Source organism: Atractosteus spatula, chromosome 7, assembly GCF_055471065.1.
Source record: "Atractosteus spatula isolate fAtrSpa1 chromosome 7, fAtrSpa1.hap1, whole genome shotgun sequence".
In the NCBI taxonomy this organism is placed as follows: domain Eukaryota; kingdom Metazoa; phylum Chordata; class Actinopteri; order Semionotiformes; family Lepisosteidae; genus Atractosteus; species Atractosteus spatula.
The window spans coordinates 37,488,500-37,506,542 of NC_142712.1; the positions used below are offsets into that span (position 1 = coordinate 37,488,500).

Consider the following 18,043-nt stretch of genomic DNA (forward strand, 5'->3'; position numbering starts at 1 on the left):
AACTGGCTGAGCATCTCTTGGGTTGGTAGACCTTGAGTCAGTCTTGCTTCCTGGCTTCTGCCACAACAGTAACTCTTGAGACCAGCTAGTATCCTGCTAGCTTGCAATCACGTCAGTGAGAGAATTGATGGTAAGTGTCCTGTAAGGCAGTGTGGAGCTTGCAGAGTCAGAAGAGCAAGGTGTTTGATCTCCCCATGTGGTGTGAGCACTGCAACTGTAAAACCTTAGTCATAGTCATAGACACTTTGCCTCTCCTGCTAACAGATGTATAAATAGCAAATGATTGACAAGCTCATTTAAAAAAAAGAAAACTTACTGCTGAAAGCATAAATAGATCTATTCATTCATCGGCTTAGAAATCTCACTTTTTCTTTAAGATGATGCTAAATAGGATAAATCTTAATGGAGAAGATGGACTGAGTGGCATCTTTCTTTTAGAGCTGTTGCTAGGTGCAGGACCAGAGCACCAGAACATATTGCCTTTGTAATGAAACTTGATTTTAATAGAGCCTGTCAGTTTTAGAACCAAAAGCTTCTCAGAATAGTTACTGAGATAAATAAAACATGGTGTCAAACGTTTCAGCTGAGACAAAAGGACAGGCTACAGATGGTATGCGGTCTGTGATCAAACTTGTTTCCATCCCAGCTTGGCTGTTTGGAAAAGTTGAAGTATCGTGGGATATAAAGAAACTGGGGAATCCGTTCACCTGGAAGCAGTCTCAGTTACCAGAGGAAGATGCAGCCGTGTTCTCAGGGACAACTCGCTGAGAAGACGTAAACATTTGCCCAGTGGGACTTGCTAGAGCTTGAGGATTTTTTTGTGGATGGCCATCTGCCTCACAATGTGTAGATTTATAGGTCTATGATGATGAAGGGAATGAAGGGAACTTTAGAGAGAAAAAAAATGTTAAATGGCTATGGCTCCCCCCTTCTTTTGTGTTCTCGGGAGAAGCTTGTTTTCTGTGTAGAAGTGAGTGCCCACCAATTTTAACACCCCATAAATGTTCCACTGGCATTCAAATTTGAGATCAGAATTGGGTCTTCTGCGTTGGACTTTGTAACTTGAATGAATTGCCAGTTATGTTCATAAAACATTTTCCACTGAATGTACCCATAACCTTTGGGAAGAAATTAATATACTCTTCTAGGACTGCTGTCTTGAACGATGTTTGTAAAAGCTCATTGATTGGATTTCTAAAATGGGGAAAACAAAAAGTTTAAATACAAGGTTAGTCAAAATGCTTAGTCGACAACTTTGACGGTTTATTACAAATTAAGTACACGGGTTACTGTGACAAAAAAAGGTTTCAAAGGAAAGCATAAATATCAAACTTTCTAACAGTTACCTTACAATCCTTCGATATGGGCCCCACGTGTGACCCTGTACACATCAATGCGGTAATTAAATTCCTGCCACACTTTCACCAGCATATTGCTGTCAATCTGGTCGATAGCTGCAGTGATGCGTCCTCGCAACTCTTGCAGACAAAACCCCATAGATAAAAATCTAAGGGGGTGAGGTCCGGTGATTTTAACTGACCTGTCGACAGCATTTTGACTAACCCTGGACTTAGAGGCCTGTTCTATTCAAATTGCCACTCCCAGATGTCATGAACATATCAATATCATATTACAGGAGAAATCTCACCTCGACTCTTAGGAGCTGCAGGGTGCACAAGGGAGCTACAGTGCGGAGACCTTGCTTGTGGTTGCATCTGCTTTGCTTTGGGTTTGATGCTGGGGCGCTGTACTCCTATCGTCTTCCTCACAGCTTCTCCTTTCAAACTCTCAGAAGAGCGAGCCCGGGGCTTCACCCGGGATCCGCTGCAGCTGCAGGGCACCATGATCCGCACGGCGCTGAGGAAGAGCGGCCAGGGGTTCGGCTTCACCATCATCGGGGGCGACCGGCCGGACGAGTTCCTGCAGGTGAAGAACGTGCTGCGAGACGGGCCCGCTGCGCAGGACAACAAGATGGCCCCCGGTGAGTGCAGAGCCCACGGAGCGCTCAACGCTGTTGCGCCGCGCCGCGCCGCGCAGGGGTCTGCGCTATTCCCACTGCAGGGAAGCTGATGGCTTGACAGCAGCTAATGTCAGCCCCCGGCTCTTGTGTAAGATGCAGTGACTAAACAGACAGGCAGGTTTTATACATACGTCTATTTATGTAACAGTCCTCACAGTTTATGTAAATGTCCTCTAAGTTAAAAAAGATTGAGATGCCAGTTACGTGGCTCTTAGTTAAATGAGAATTTGCAGCTGATAAAACATGAAATGAATCAAGGGTTTTTTTTTTAGGATCTTAGAAATGTTTTTGATTTTTTGACTGGAACAGACTAGCAAAGAATTGTTTTTCTGTAACATTAGGTGCCATAGAGGGAAGGTGTGTTAGGAAAATACTGTGCTTTTAAAATACCAATCTAATTTTGACATTATGTGTTACGAACTGGGAGTGATGTCACAGGGTTCATGTCTGCAGGGAATTTGAGACTTGAAATCACGCAAGTTCCCCTTGTAATCCTTATCAAATTCATGTTCCCCTGCCCGTACTGTACATCCAGGCATGCGACAGTACTGAATGTACTATGGGAATTGCCCAGCAGGGCAAGACTGAGAAGCTCTGTGCTCTGATAACACATTCACCAATTTTTCCTTGGAGACAAAATAGAAGGACATGTCAAGACAATGCATCGATCTAACAATTGGCTGGAAACGATCTAGGACAGTTTGGCCGTCCAAACCTGCATTAACACACCAAATTAATTCCATATTGCATGGATTAGTAATTGCTACTCAACAGATTTTACTGATAGAAACTTTGCAACTTTCTGCCTTTAGGATCTGCTTGAACTCACATTGTCAGTTCACTCTATAAAATAATTGTGAAATCACATTTTTGAGAAAGACAGGGGCATCACATTTTATGTTCTTTTTGAATTTTTTTCTGCACCCAGGATTCATTCTGAGGTGTAGTGCTTTCAAAGAGCAGCTCTGTGTTGTATTCCCCTCGCGTGGTATTGATCCTGCCTGAAGCTGTGCTAATGAAAGGATGTGCTGCTACTCCAATTGGAAGGAAAACAGCGTGAGATGGATTGGCATTTTGTGGGGAAGAGGAGTTGAGAAATACTAAGGAATCAAAATAAGGCATGAGAGCACACAGGGACCTCAAGGGGCAATCAGAACAGAGGGATGGAAATAAAGTTCTCACTGCAAGCAGCATGATCCACTTCAGGTTTTGCAAGCAGTAGGCCCTTGTACAAAGTATATTGATGAAGCAGAGTATGTGCAATGTTTGTGAACTGGTTTGAAGTGCTATGTGAACCTGAGAATGCCAAGGGCTCTGTTTCCAGCAGAATATTTTATTCTTACAGTATGGTATCATTTTCCTGGTGGGGGCGCTAGTAAGTTCATACCTATGAAGCTGCCAAAGGAAGACACATACAGTACAAAGAGGGAAAAAAATGGGGAAAAACAGGTGGAGCAGGGAATTTGTCTCTTCGTAAAAAGAGCAAATCCCGAGGGGATTGTATACAGTACCTGTTTATCAAATGGAGAGAGATGGAGAGAGTTTATCAAATTGTGTGCAAATGGTACAAAGAAAACTGACCTTTTGTGTCAAACAGCTGGACAGTTTAGATGGGCTGTGAACAGGAAGTGAGCTAGATTCATTTTCCATTGATTTATTTTCCCCCCTTTGTCATTGTAAATAACATAATGTGTGCTTATGCACTGAATTGCAAGCGTGAGGCCGGCATCTTTTGTCCTATCATGGCAGAACAAGTCTTGTTCCTTACTGTGCCACAGTAAATTTACTCCAGTATCAAGTGTCCGCTGTTTGTTTGTAAAGAGACCACTTCTTTCGTGAAACCTGCTGTAGCTCAAGCTGCTACATTATCTCCAGGGCGCATTGAGTCACAGATCTGGCCATTATTATAACTGCAGTTCAGTCTGATTCTTAATATCTGCCTACCTGCTGGTATGAGGTTAACAACACTCTCCTCCCTCGCAGGGGACGTCATTGTGGACATAAACAGCACCTGTGTACTGGGGAAGACTCATGCAGATGTGGTGCAGATGTTCCAGTCCATCCCAGTGAACCAGTACGTGGACATGGTGCTGTGCCGGGGCTACCCTCTGCCCGAGGACACCAGCAACGAGCCCAGCGATAGTGACATCGTGACGGCGGTGCCCCTCATCAACGGTCACCCGCTGCACGTGAAGGGCGAGGCCGCCCACGGCTCGCAGGAGCTGCACTTCGTTGCCGCGGACCCCGGCGGCCGGCAGGTGGTGCCCGCCTTGCCCAACGGCCGATTCCCTGACCTTCAGGACGCCACCCTGCTGCAGCCCGAGCTCGTAACCGTGCCGCTGGTCAAGGGCCCCGCCGGGTTCGGCTTCGCCATCGCCGACTGCCCGCTGGGCCAGAAGGTGAAGATGATCCTGGATGCCCAGTGGTGCCGGGGGCTCCTGAAGGGCGACGTCATCAAGGAGATCAACCGGCAGAACGTGCAGACGCTGAGCCACGCGCAGGTGGTGGACATCCTGAAGGAGCTGCCGGTGGGCAGCGAGGTGGCCGTGCTCGTCCTGAGGGGCGGTGAGTGAGGGAGGGGGGCAGGGCCTTGAGGCTCATCAACTAGACAGTGTCAGTAACGAGTCTACAGGGCCGCAGATACTCCAATTAGGAAAAATGGCAGGCAGAGCTTCAGGAATCCCAAGTTGAGTAGTTATCATTCTTCCAACTTGGCACGTTTCAGTTTTGTACTTCTGCAAAAAATGAGTAGTCTTCCAACCTAATTGAAGATGTAGTTAAGTAGTAGAAGCCTAATGGTTTTGTCCTTTTTCAAATCATTTGCTCTTTGTCAGTGTCACCCATCTTTAGACCACAGCAATCCCAGCAATCCCCATCTCCTGCCACATTCTCACCTAATGCCCGCAAAAGCTTGTGTGCTCTACTCTGTGACCAGTATGTGGCGCAAACACCCTTTTTCATTTCTGTTTTTCATTTTATACGCATCCGCTCAGAAATTTCTAGTTGTGTCTTTGAGTCTGGGTGGCTCACAGTAATGTCTCCAGTTGTGCACAGGAAGAACGGGGATGGGCAGACAAACTCTTCTGACCCACCTGGCCATTCAACCATTCATTATTCACCTCGCTGCCAGCTTCACAGCGCCTGACAGATGAGTGCGAGGAGCAGAGCATCTTTCTGATGTCCCTGAAGGCGCCTGGGAGGTTGCAGTGTTGTTGTTTGATGGAAGGCTGACAAATCCCAACTCTGCCTCTGCAGAGCTCTGCCAATTGTGTGTCACCGCTTTGGGAATCCAGTTCGCAGTCAGTTGCTGACACGACCGAGGCTTAAGTTGGCAGAACCCAGATCATAGAGCTTAACCTGTGCTCGGAGTCTTTACTGACTGAGTCGCTTGGGAGCCCGCAGATACTATTAGTGAAATAAACGGTAACAGCTGAGGACCAACAAGTTGTTTCTCTATAGAATAATACTGTTGAAGGATGTTAGCTGTCAGGCAGAAGTCGTGTTCGTTTTGGATTCAAATCATTGTGGACTTCTTTGTAATTTGCCTTTAATAATTACAAAACCTGACTCTAATATAAAAATGACACTCTTGCTTTACAAACATTTTTATGTAACATCTCCAAGGTAATTATCCGAAAGCATGCCCAAACCGTGTTTCTGAGCATCACAGAAGGTATTTATTTTCAGTTGCTCACTTCTTGGCAATTTTAGAGAGCTGGGCTCGATTTTATTTCTGAATGACAGCTGGATCAACCAGTGTCCTTATCCCATATAATGCATTTGTCGTAGACTGTAACAGGCTTTGTCAGAGAATTGTCGAAGTCCTGATACAGTATAACAGTATCTCTCCCCTCAAGCTGCTATAAAGCTAGAAAGACAAGATAAGGAAATGTCAGGCTCCAAGCTCGTCTCTTCATCTGTCTGATTGTTGGCCAGCAGATAGGAAAAGGATCCCCAATCACAACTGGGGGTCACTTTTTTGACAGCAGATGCATTATACTCCCTTTTCTAACTTCGCCACATATAAGGACAGAAAAAAAAAACAAATTGTATAAAACCTTGAGAGACAGCTCGTTTGTTACTACTTGTGAGAGGACAGTCTTTAAGCAATTTTGCACACTTTACCAGTGGAGTGAAAATGGGTTCACTGAGCTGTTAAATACATTATTTTCCAATTTGCCTCTATTGGTTTCAGTTTAACCTTTTCAGATAAAAACCCTGGAGGCGACTGATAGGATACAGTAAACAGAGCTGTGTGCAGCATTGCAGTTTTGTTACCTACTAACTTCCTTTTTTGTGAACCTGTGGTGCACCGCATCATGGTTTTAAATCGTTTTAAAACATAGCATTTATAACAGGAGCTACACTAATGCAAACTGACACTCCAGACTCGGATTTGTGAATTTCTCAACTTTGCACATAGTCCTGTCCAAAAGGATGTTGATTCTTTCTTTCTCCTCCTTTTGTCTCTATTCTCTTTTGCCCCCTTCTATCTAATCTTTTCGCTTTGCCACCTATGTGGCACCTTAAACTGTCTTTTTTTTCATTCTCCCTGTCTCCTGATAGCAAGGCTCCAGGGAGTAGCTGCATACAATTATCAAGCAGATAACAGGGGCTGGATATTTATTTCGGGATGGTTAACAGAGCAGTTAATGTGTTTATAGTCTTTTTACATGGTAGATTTTCAGTTATATTATTTGTGAAGAACAGGAAAAAAATAATTTTGTTTACTCGTGCATTAGAATGACACAGGAATCTTGATGTTAGATTTGAAAAGAAGTTCCTGTCCTTTCCAGAGCATGGGCAGAATGGAGATCATATCCTCAATGAAAAATATGCAACCGACAGGATGTCCAAAATAGCCATTTTTGTAGGGTCACTTGGTATACAGCGTTTTTCCTTATCTTTTCCTCCCCTTTTTGGTTTTCCTTTTATTCTGTTTTTTGGGCAACCCACAGAAGCTAAGCAGGTGTGAGCCTGGCCAGTACCTAGATGAGAGACCTCCTAGGAAAAACTAAAGGTTTCTGGTGTTAGTGGGACCAGTAAGGGGTGCTAATTCTGGTTTGTGTGGGTTCTAATACCCCAGTATAGTGAGGGGGTCACTGAGCTATAAAAAGGTGCCATCCTTTAGATGATTATACGTAAAACCAAGGTCCCAACTCTCTGTGGTCATTAAAAATCCCAGTGCGCTTCTCAAAAAGCATAGTGTTCAGCTGGCGTCCTGGCCAAATTTCACCCTGGCCTTTACCAATCATGGCCTCCTAATAATCCATGTCTATGAATTGGCTTCATCACTCTGTTCTCCTCCCCACTGAGAGATGTGTGGTGAGGGTTCTGTGTCGTATCATCCAGGTGGATGCTGCACATGGTGGTGGTGGAGGGGACTCCCCATTACCTGTAAAGTGCTTTAAGTGGAGTATCCAGAAAAGAACTATAGAAGTGTAAGGAATTATTACTATTAATTTTGTTGCTCTATGTAAATTCCTTGGCTTTCACACATCTGTGTGTAAAACATCTGTATAATTCTTGGTTTGTACTGGAAATTGAATTGTCTCTCTCCTAAATAGCTTAACACTTAACTGAATACCGAAAAGAGTTAGATAATGAGCAGTTTAAAAGCCTTTGTTGTACATCAACACTTTTAATGATACAGAAGGCATTTGCAGGGTTTCAGAGAAGTAGAGCTGTTTTCATTTTTCAAGCATGCTCTTTCTGTGCTGGCTACTTCAGTTTTCTTTGGGTTTTTTTTGGTTGCTTTGGTTTTTAACATTATTATTTTATTTGGGGGTTTTTCTTGTAAAACTATGTATTGGTTAAATATCTAGATCTTTCATCATTTACTCTGCATTTTGTGTTTGAAAGATTAAGAACAAATTGAGGTATGAAACCTCAGATGGGAAGGTACTGAAGAATTTATGCTGTATGAAATCTTCCCTGAAAACACATGTGCGCTCTCTTACACACACATTGAGACAGACGGGGAAGCAGATGTTGTGCTGATTTCTGGCTCCTCTTGACATCAAACTATGTGATCACTGCTGCAATTCTCTAGCCTGATCAATTTGTTTTTTTCCTTGTTTCGATTTGTGGATCTAGTGCCCCCTAGTGTGTGAAATGTTAATGACATCACTCTTCAAAGTAGACTGGGGAGATTAATGATTTAATGTTGAACGGCCTAGCTTTTGAAATGGTTAGGATCCCCCTCACTTCTCTCCAGCTGCATATCCCCCTCTCTGCTACAGATGATTAGGCAGTTTTTGTAGAATAAAGGCTAAGATGAGTGTTTTGCATTGGTTTTTGGCACATCAGTACTAATTCGTGTACATTTTCTTTTTACCTGAACAAGGAACCTAAAGTTTTAATTTGCTACCTCAGCCAGCCCACGCTCAGTGAATCCTCACTCATCTCTTTTTCTGCCTTTTCTTTCTCCTTTTCCACCTACAGGTCAGACATCTCCAGTGAAGTCTCTTAAACCTGTAAGTTCAACTTATTTTTAAAAATGTTTTCCTCATTTTTCTAGAATTGAACACATTTGAGGATTTTTTAAATCATGATCTTTAAAGTTAGCAGAAATATTAAGTCTAAGTCAGGTGCACTGCTCCCCAAAGGAATTTTTATAAGCCACTAAAATGCATTGCATTAAAATGTCCAGTACATTCAAAAGGCCTGAGGATGGTAAATTAGATCCAATTATGTTATTTCCATTTCTGTTCTCTCTCTGCTACCTCTTTACTTACATTTAATATTGATCCGTTTTTAGGACATTTATAGAGTCATATGACTCTCATGCCATATGATTAAATAAATCTGAAATACACTTTATTTAGCCACATTTTCACGCATCCCATGACCACCCATTAAATGGTTGTATCTAAGGTGAATCAGTTCTGAATCGGTACTGTGTCAAGTAGAAGTAAAAGTGGTGACAGTCTGCACTGTAGAAGCAGTTGTTGGAATCACAGTTTTCATTTCCGGCGCGTGTCCTGCTCTAGAAACCGGAGATGGCGGCCAGCAGCGACACCCTGCAGGCTCAAGAGCAGCCGCCCCAACCCCTGCCCTTCCCTCCCAACGTGGTGCGTTCCAACTCTCCCAAACTGGACCCATCGGAGCTCTACATGAAGTCCAAGGCCATCCTGGAGAGCAAGCGTGAGTACAGCTCCAGGGCTGCACACATGTAGAGCTTAGCTAGAAGGAAAACGAGCAGACAAAATATTCCTGCAGAATCAGAGTTGGGAACCACAGCACTAAGAGATGAGCGTATTAATTGAAAAGCCCATCCACCTCTGCACTGTAGATTTGTTTTATATATATATAAACAATCCAGTACCAACACCAAAATCCTGCAAATTTGTTAAAAAGTCAAATTATTGGCTGCCTAAAGTTGATTGATTAACTTCATTACACCACACAATAAATCATAAATGGTAAGAGAAAAGGAATGCAAAGCCACAGATCCTGAAAGGCATGGGGTTTCTTAGAGGTTTGTTTCTGGCCATTTGAAAGGGATGTAATCACAGATCAGCATAATTAGAACAGTCTTTAAATCCATCATTTAAAATCTTTCTGTAAAGAAGCTGACAGAGCTGAATTTCCTAATTCCAAGAAGACGAATGACCTCAAACCCACTTCCAATAAATGCCAAACTGTGTTTCAAGTTACTCATTCTTTTTAATGGAAGGAAGAGTTTTTGTTTGTTGTGAGCCCTCATGTGTCGTGATGCAGTACGTCAGAACCTTCTCCTTCGCAGTCCAAGGTTGGATTTAGATGAAGACAAGGGTCCACTTAATTAGAAACATTCTGCCAGGGTGCTCCAAGGTTACAGTTTACCTTTACTGGATGGGATTAGGACACTGTTTTGTCCAGTTAATATCAACCCAAAATAGAATTTTATGAAGGATTATGCAGAAAATTGAGTTGAGATCTGATGGCATTACCTGATATGTATAATGTACAGCATTTGTTCGATTGACGATGTAAAAGAGTTTATAGGACAAGTCTTCTTGTCTTAGCAACTTCTCAGGCTATGAGATTACAAAGCTCAAACAGCTAATAGGACATTAAACAGAGAATCATATTTAGTGCTCTGCTTATTAAACTCACCCCAGCCATATCTGCTGAAAATGTCATTTTATTTTTTGATAGTTTTCTTCTTTGTCCAGAGTAAGAAAGAGATTAATTCATTCACTTCTGAGTTTCAATGAGAGAAGCTGGTCTCCTGTTCAAACCTTAACAGACCTTTCCGAATGCATTCTGGGCTCATTCTAAATTCATGGAAGCTGCAGATCCCATGACTCCCTCAGCACTGTTGCTAACCCTACCCATTATGAGAGGAGTTCCTGCTTCCCTTCCCTCTGATCTCTGACCCCTAACCCCTGACCTCTGTCTTCTGTTCTCCTCCAGCCCCCAACACGAAGGACCTGGATGTGTGCATCAAAAGGAACCAGGAATCTGGCTTCGGATTTCGAGTTCTGGGTGGAGAGGGTCCGGACCAGCCAGTGAGTCCTGTCATGCCCTCAAGGGACTGCATCCCTCTAAAACTCTCTCCTGACATAGTGTCCCCTGACATGGCAACTTCCCTGTAATTTACATCACTGCTCAAACAGTGATCTGCAGTAAGACCATGGAGATATTCATGGCCTTGGCTTCATCTGCTTACCATTACAATGTGCTGAATTTCCAAATAATTGACCAAAGTCCATATGTAATGCAACTGCTCCATCTAATGCATACTGTATATTTCATGAGCTATTTTAAAAGGAAAGTGGTGCAAAGATAATTTTTTCTTTTTTCATTGCTCCGTTTTCTGAAAAACATCTACATTCACTTCTCACTTGTATTTGTTTTTTTAACTGAGATAATAATATTGTTACCAATAATATTATTAATGACTAGAATTAATATTCTCCCCAAGTTCTTGCTCCTGCAACGTCCCCACTATTTTCGCTAGACGCTTCATTAGGAATTCACGTGGACTCTATTCTACTGCAGAACAAACGCCAGCCCCGGTGCTGTGTGTTGCCCACGTCAGTGTGCTGACTGTGCGACTGCTTTCTGCCAGGTGTACATCGGTGCCATTGTGCCCCTGGGAGCGGCGGAGAAGGACGGGCGGCTGCGTGCCGGAGATGAGCTCCTATGTATTGACGGGGTGCCAGTCAAAGGGAAATCTCACAAACAGGTCCTGGAGCTGATGACCAACGCGGCTCGGAATGGACAAGTTGTGCTCACTGTGCGCAGAAAGGTGGTCTACAAAGGTGATGATGATGATTATTATTGAATCTTTTTAGATTTCATAGATTTGTATATTATAATAAAATGATGTGCTGTAAGTATACTCATATAGAGTCACATACACAGAAGTTGGCTTTTGTGGTTTCGTAACAGATTCTGCCATTTTAAAATAAGCAGCCCTGATGTACATGTTATTTACACAGCTTAACACCAAGCACAAAAGGGAACAGACATAAACACAGCAGTACCTGGTATTTCAGCCTTCTGCCCTGTACTGGAAAATCTAAAGTCCATGAGGGCCAGAGTACTACAGGCTTTGAAACATTTATTTTGATAAACTACTGTTTAAGACTTTAAAACGGTTTATATTATTTATTTTCTAAAGAATTGTTTTAAGTAATCAAGACCAGTTTTACAAAGAAAATCTATGCATCCCTAGGCTCTTAAGGATTGGAGTAACCTCCTCCTTGATGCAGATGCTAATAATGTTTATACACTGGATTTTGTGATGCTTTGGGGAAACTGGAAAATTTTGGGGGATCTTTTTATCCAGAGTGTAGTGCTTCTGGATTTCTGCAACCCAATAAAGCAGTAATCCTCTATTTGGCAATGCATGGATGACACTTACAAAATATTTAACCATGAGTCCCTAGATTTTTATACCTTTAGAAAATAAAGTTGTGATGGATCTGTCTTTTAACATTTTTTAACGTTTTTTGGAGATTTACAATTTCAAAGGAAGGTTTTGAGCACAACGTGGAGGAGCCCAGATTATATTAGAACTGTAAGTGAGGAGCAGCATGTGCTGATAGGAGAACATTATACCCCCATTCTGGATAGACGCCTCCGTTCCTCAGGCCTTCCTGGCAAATGTCTGTGATTTAGCAGGGGAAGTTAAGGATGGGCACAAGGCAGATCTGAAACATTGAACTGGGGACTTGCACAAGGTCTCAGAATCCAAATAAGCTAAAACTCAAGTTATTTCAACTTGACAGGAGCTATTAATGAGGTTCATGGTTAATTGGCTCCTGCTGTTCATCCAAGGTAATTAGCTTGTGATGATATTTCATTTTTCATTTTAGGATTTCTAGTTTGAAGCCCTTATTCATCATCATTGCCTTTCTAAAGGACGGTGGTCTTGGCGTGCTGGTCCTCAGCAGCGTGTCCCATTTCCTCACCCCTGCTCTTGTCCTCTGGTGCAGAAGTGAGTGACGAGGAGGCTCTGCAGCCCCCAGGTGCACTGGCCAACGGCTCACCCAAGTTACCCCGCATCGACGAGCCCAGCCAGCCAGACCACGACTCGTACGACATCACCCTGCAGCGCCGAGACAACGAGGGCTTCGGGTTCGTCATCCTCACCTCCAAGAACAAACCGCCGCCAGGAGGTGAGAGCGCCGCCTCACAGCGCGTTAAAATCCCTCAGGGCACGACGCGCTGAACGGAAAGAGGCGTCGCCGAACTTATCGAAACCTTAACAACCTCAAGCCGACCTATCTAAAGGCTTATTTTAATGAGCTTTTCTCTTGCAGAACAAATTTATCTGCCACTTTTCTGAATGGAGACCCATTGTGAAAGACCTGAGAAAGCAAATATTTTTTGTCTCTCTCTCTGTCCCCCAATTACTGTTGTTTTGGAAACAAAGGATTTATATTGAGTTAGAAAAAGCAAAGTAAATTTTTTATCATGCTTCTCGAATTGATAGCGCATTTAAGGCAAGGGAAAATAGGTGAGAGCTCAAATACTGTTTCCGATTTAGAATCACCAGTTAGTTTCGTAATGTTATCCCGGTTTTGGAAAAGTATGCGTTTTTCATGTCTCCGTTGGGAGCGGCAAACCCTATTTGTGGAGGAAGTGTGGACGGACTCCTGACCCACCCGTCTTTGTGCCACAGACACCACAGCCCCAATCAGGAGGCTTAGCAAAATAAAGACACAGCCCTCTCCAACAGCACTAAGGGCCTGGGAGGCAGCAGGGGTCTCTGTGTTACTGAGAACTGAGAGAGCCCTGTCTGGATGATCACAGCTTTCCTTTGGCAGAGCTCAGACAATTGTGCACTGCTTCTTGGGGAATCTCGGTCGCAGTCAGCTAGTGATGTGACACAGGCTCAAACCTGTGACTGTGGAACTCAGCCTACACTTGGGGTGAGCACCTTGATCGGTTGAGTCAGACCCCCATGTTGCCGATTTAATTGAAAGATTAAGTAATTCCATTCCTGCCAGGTTGTGTTTATGTAGACCACATTAAAACATCATGTTAATGACTTCTTTAGCAAGAATAGCAACCTCTGGCACACAATCAGAGTTGTTTTTTGTGTCTGGAACATCCCAGGAATGAAAAAACAGCCCTCTTTAAATTTGTATGCAGGAGAAAACAAAAGTGACATTGCCTGTTCCCCATACATAAAGTGTTATGGGGCTCAGTATTCCCTGTCTGGATTACATCTGGGATAGGTCTTTACTGCTTCTGTTGTGTTAGTGATAATTGCTGTGCTGTAGCAACAAGGAAGTGTAATAGCACATTAATAACCTTTCCCATTAGCACAGTACTTCAGTCAGTCAGCTCAATAGCATTGCTGCTGACGTTTCTGTGTGTTTCTATGGACACATTGATCGCCACACTTTGAACTGTCTGTAACCTCAAACCTTGTATCTCAGCTGCTATAACAAGCTTTGTAATTATTTTACTGCTTTTTCTATAGTTCTGGTTACTAATGAGTGAACGGCTCATTAGAGAGAGACTGAGCAGTAATGGTTTTCTGAAACAGAGGTTTTACCTGCTTAAATTTTACTCACAAGTTGTCTGGCATTGTGTTGGAAATTGTCACCACATTACAAAAATATATTGCTGCAGTCAATAACAAGAGCAGCTGCCTTAAAGGAATGCCCTACACAGTCGGCTGAAAGAACTGAACCTTTCTAGTCTTGAATCTTCAAAGACAAAATCAATCTTCTTCACAATCACAATGGACTTCTTCACCATCAACAGTGATATGTACCAGAAGACACAAATAGAAACTATGTAAAAAAGGCTTTTAAAAGTGAGAACAGGAGGAATTTGATAAACAAAGGATTGTGGGAGTCCGGAACAAGCTGCCCATCTGTGTTGTTGAAGGTGATGCCCTGGCTTCTTTCAAGAAGCAGCAGGAAGAGGCCACTCATTTGTAATGTTCTCTCTTATGTTCTTATGGGAGTGAGAGACAACCCTAGCAGAGCCATCAGATATGTGCAGATATCAGAATAGCTTTCTGGTGCCTCCTCAAGACCCAGCTTGTGAGATTCTAGCTTTACACTATCTTTTGTACTATATCCTATTTATGATCATTGTGTTAAGTGTTGTTGTTGTGTCAACGGATTTCCTTTCTTAATACCACTGCGTGTAATCATGCTGACATGCTCTGTGTGCAGTCATCCCACACAAGATTGGGCGCATCATCGAGGGGAGCCCCACGGACCGCAGTGGGAGGCTGAAGGTGGGAGACCGCATCTCAGCGGTCAACGGCCAGTCCATCATGGAGCTCGCCCACAACGACATTGTGCAGCTGATCAAGGACGCTGGCAACACCGTGACTCTGACCGTCGTGCCGGAGGACGGTAAGCCCACTAGAAGCCATCCTGCACCCCCAAGATGTACAGCTGACCCTGTCATTGCTTTTGCTTTGCTTGTGTGCTTTTTAAAGGTATTTTTATAAATCCATTGTTAGCACTTCAGGTGCCTGTTCCAGCCTGAAACACAACGTTTTCTAAAAATCAAACAATACACTCATTTACTCATTTATTATTGTGTTGATGTATTCATTCCTTCATAAATGTAGTCATGCATTCGCTGTGTGACTTGTGTGAGCCTGAAGGCCTTGCTGAGACAGCCTCTGTCTGTGTTCCAGAGCACAGTGGGCCTCCATCAGGCAACAGCTCGGCGAAGCAGAGCCCAGCGCCACAGCACAGAGCCATGGGACAGGTGCAGCCGGCACACCGAGAGGACAGGTAGGGCCCGAGAGCCGGATCACTGCTGCGTACCCTGGACACTGTGCACATTGCCTTCTGCGTCTCTCAACACCGCACATTAAACACTCCACCATACACTGAACATTTCACATTCTGCACTCCTCACATTCTGAACACTGCTGCATACCGTGGACTTTGTGCACGTTGTATTCTGTATCTCTGAACACCACTATATACTGTAAATACTCTGAACAATCCACATAATGAATTCTGGAGTCACCATACAGTGCTGCACTCTTGGGCAGAGCTCTCCCATCCTCCACTAATAAAGTCCTAGTTCCTGATCCAACCCAGAAGTTAATTTTTTCACTACAGTGTGTATGAAGTAGCAGCAGATTTAGATGAAACTGGTAATGCTCTACTCGAATGGGGTTACATAACACCATTGTAACTCCTTCATAAACATTACACAACAAAATAAAACCACATCCCCTTACAACAGTTTGTGCAAAGGACATTACTCGAAGATGCATCATAATGAGTATAAGACATACTGTAGTTCCGGTCAATAACTAGGAGCAGAATTGCAGGCTGAGTGAAATCAGATGAAGAGATGGAAGACACCATGACAGACTTTAGAGTTAACAAGGGCTTCCTACACATGCAGATTGGTAACAGTGATCATGGCATGTTCATGTGAGTTTCTGTTTTGCTGTATTTTTTTTATGCATATTGTGAGCTCGGTTAATGTTTATTTGGGAGTTATGACAGTGTTATGTATCCCCATTCAAGTAAAGAAATGACCATGAAATCCATCCATCCATTTTCTAACTGCTTCTGCCAATTCAGGGACATGGGGAATCCAGAGCTACAGGTACAAGGCTGGGTACACCCTAGTGGGACGCCAGTCCATCACAGGACAGACAGACCCACAAACTGTACCAGGGCCAATTCTCCCAGAAGTCAAAGTATCGTACTGGCTTTGGGCTTTGGGCTTTGGGATGAAACCTGAGCACCTGGAGGAAACCCATGCAAACTCAGGGAGAACATACAAACTCCACGCAGACAGCACCCCGGGTCTGGAATTGAACCAGAGCCCCAGCACTGTGTGGCACTTCTGTGCCACTGTACTGACCACACTGGAAAACCATTCGACTAATTTATATTGTGAACGTTTGGGTCAGATTTGGATGAGAACAATTATAAAATGAGATGGGGAATATTTTTCCTAACATAATCTATTCAATAGAAAGTAAAAAAACGGTAATATTACAGTGCTTGCATGCGACAGAGGCACCCATCCAGTAATTTAGGCTGAACTAATTTAGGTTTGAAACTGGCACCACACAGTAGAGAGGATTGAAGTCCTGCGCTTATTAAGCCATGCTTTATGATGTTCTGCTGCATCTGCCTGTGCTTTCTGGGAAATGAGAGGAAAGCTGGCAGAACGATTAGAGGAATTAATGGAGGGTGGTGTGATTGTGAAATTTGTGAGGCTTACACTGACTTTGATCTTCATTTGAAACAAGATTACCTGTGTCAATGATTTAATCCATTACAGCATGCGTTGCAGACAAGAAAAAATCTTGCTTTGATTATCCCTTAAATGATATTTTTTTTCTTTCAAAGTTGCTTCCGGTGTTTTTCATTCCAGTATTGAAGTGCAAATTGAGGGTCATCCATGGTAACAAATGGAAAACATGTTTTGAAGTAGTGCAATGAAAACTGCCCACAATCTTTGTAGGACCAGTAGGAGAGAATGTGAAAAATTATTGAGGTTTAATTTCATCAAAGGCATCTAATGAGGCTTCTTCACCAGCATGAAGACTGACTACATTAGGGATTTCACCCTTCTCACAGAAAAGGCTTTCAAGGGAATCATTAAGCATTTTAGATAGGCTGACAACCAAATGAACTATTTCTAGCTACATTTCTGAGCATTTGGTTCAGTAATTGATTTACGTTCTACAAGTACTGAATATGAAGGCACTACTGTATTAAAATGGGCAACCTGTGTTGTCCAGTATTCTTAGCTGCCAGTGCATCTGTGGTGTAAATATTAGCATTCTGCATTAGCATTTGCATCAGGGCCTGCATGATACTCTGAGCATTGCTACCAGGTGCTGCTGTATTTACATTTTGTTTTTGGTATTTTTGCATCTCTTATCTCTTTGTCAAAACTGCCCGTTCTAATACAGCAGGGTTCTGTGTGTGCACACACACGTGTATTCATACATTTGTTTTTGGAATGATTTAGATATAACCCCGAAATGGACGATAAGAGGGATTCCCTCGCTGATGCCAGGCTTTCCTGGGCAGACCACAAGAGCCTCCCCCAGAGCGAGCAGGGGGTGCTGTGCACTACAGGGGCCAAACAGGTGAGAGCCCTGGGCACCAGACAGGAGGTACACATTACAGACAAACCGATGTGCCCTGCTGAGCACAGTCAGAGCTAGGCAGGGCACAGCTCTGTCCTGTCATTACCAGGTGCTTGCTGAACTGTAGAAAAAAAACTATTAACAAAACCGTGATATCCATCCATTCATTTTCTAACCACTCCTCCTAATTCAGGGTCTCGGGGGAGCCGGAGCCTATCCCAGCAAGCAACGGGCACACGGCAGGGTATACCTGCTGTGACACCAGTCCATTGCAGGGCACACAAAGACACAAACACACACGCTCACGCCTAGGTCCAAGTTTCCCTGAAGCCAGTTAACCTACCAGTACGTTTTTGTATTGCGGGAGGAAACTAGAGCTACTGGGGGGAAACCCTTGCAAACGCAGGAAGAACACAAACAGGTCTGGAATTTAACCCAGGGCCCCAGCGCTGTGAGGCAGCAATGCTAACCCACCA

At 43.5% G+C, this 18,043-nt stretch overlaps 1 protein-coding gene across 2 annotated transcripts in view; it reads left to right on the forward strand.

Annotated features, from left to right (window-relative positions):
• The window catches only part of magi3a (membrane associated guanylate kinase, WW and PDZ domain containing 3a), a 155,985-nt gene that overhangs the window by 130,326 nt on the left and 7,616 nt on the right, over positions 1 to 18,043 (forward strand). For both annotated transcript variants that reach the window (XM_088921281.1, XM_088921282.1), the window contains exons 9-18: positions 1,793 to 1,981; positions 4,004 to 4,585; positions 8,465 to 8,496; positions 9,013 to 9,166; positions 10,421 to 10,515; positions 11,079 to 11,271; positions 12,451 to 12,633; positions 14,653 to 14,838; positions 15,129 to 15,228; positions 17,447 to 17,567. In XM_088921281.1, the coding sequence (XP_088777407.1) occupies positions 1,793 to 1,981; positions 4,004 to 4,585; positions 8,465 to 8,496; positions 9,013 to 9,166; positions 10,421 to 10,515; positions 11,079 to 11,271; positions 12,451 to 12,633; positions 14,653 to 14,838; positions 15,129 to 15,228; positions 17,447 to 17,567 (1,835 nt within the window). The remainder of the gene's footprint in view (positions 1 to 1,792; positions 1,982 to 4,003; positions 4,586 to 8,464; positions 8,497 to 9,012; positions 9,167 to 10,420; positions 10,516 to 11,078; positions 11,272 to 12,450; positions 12,634 to 14,652; positions 14,839 to 15,128; positions 15,229 to 17,446; positions 17,568 to 18,043) is intronic.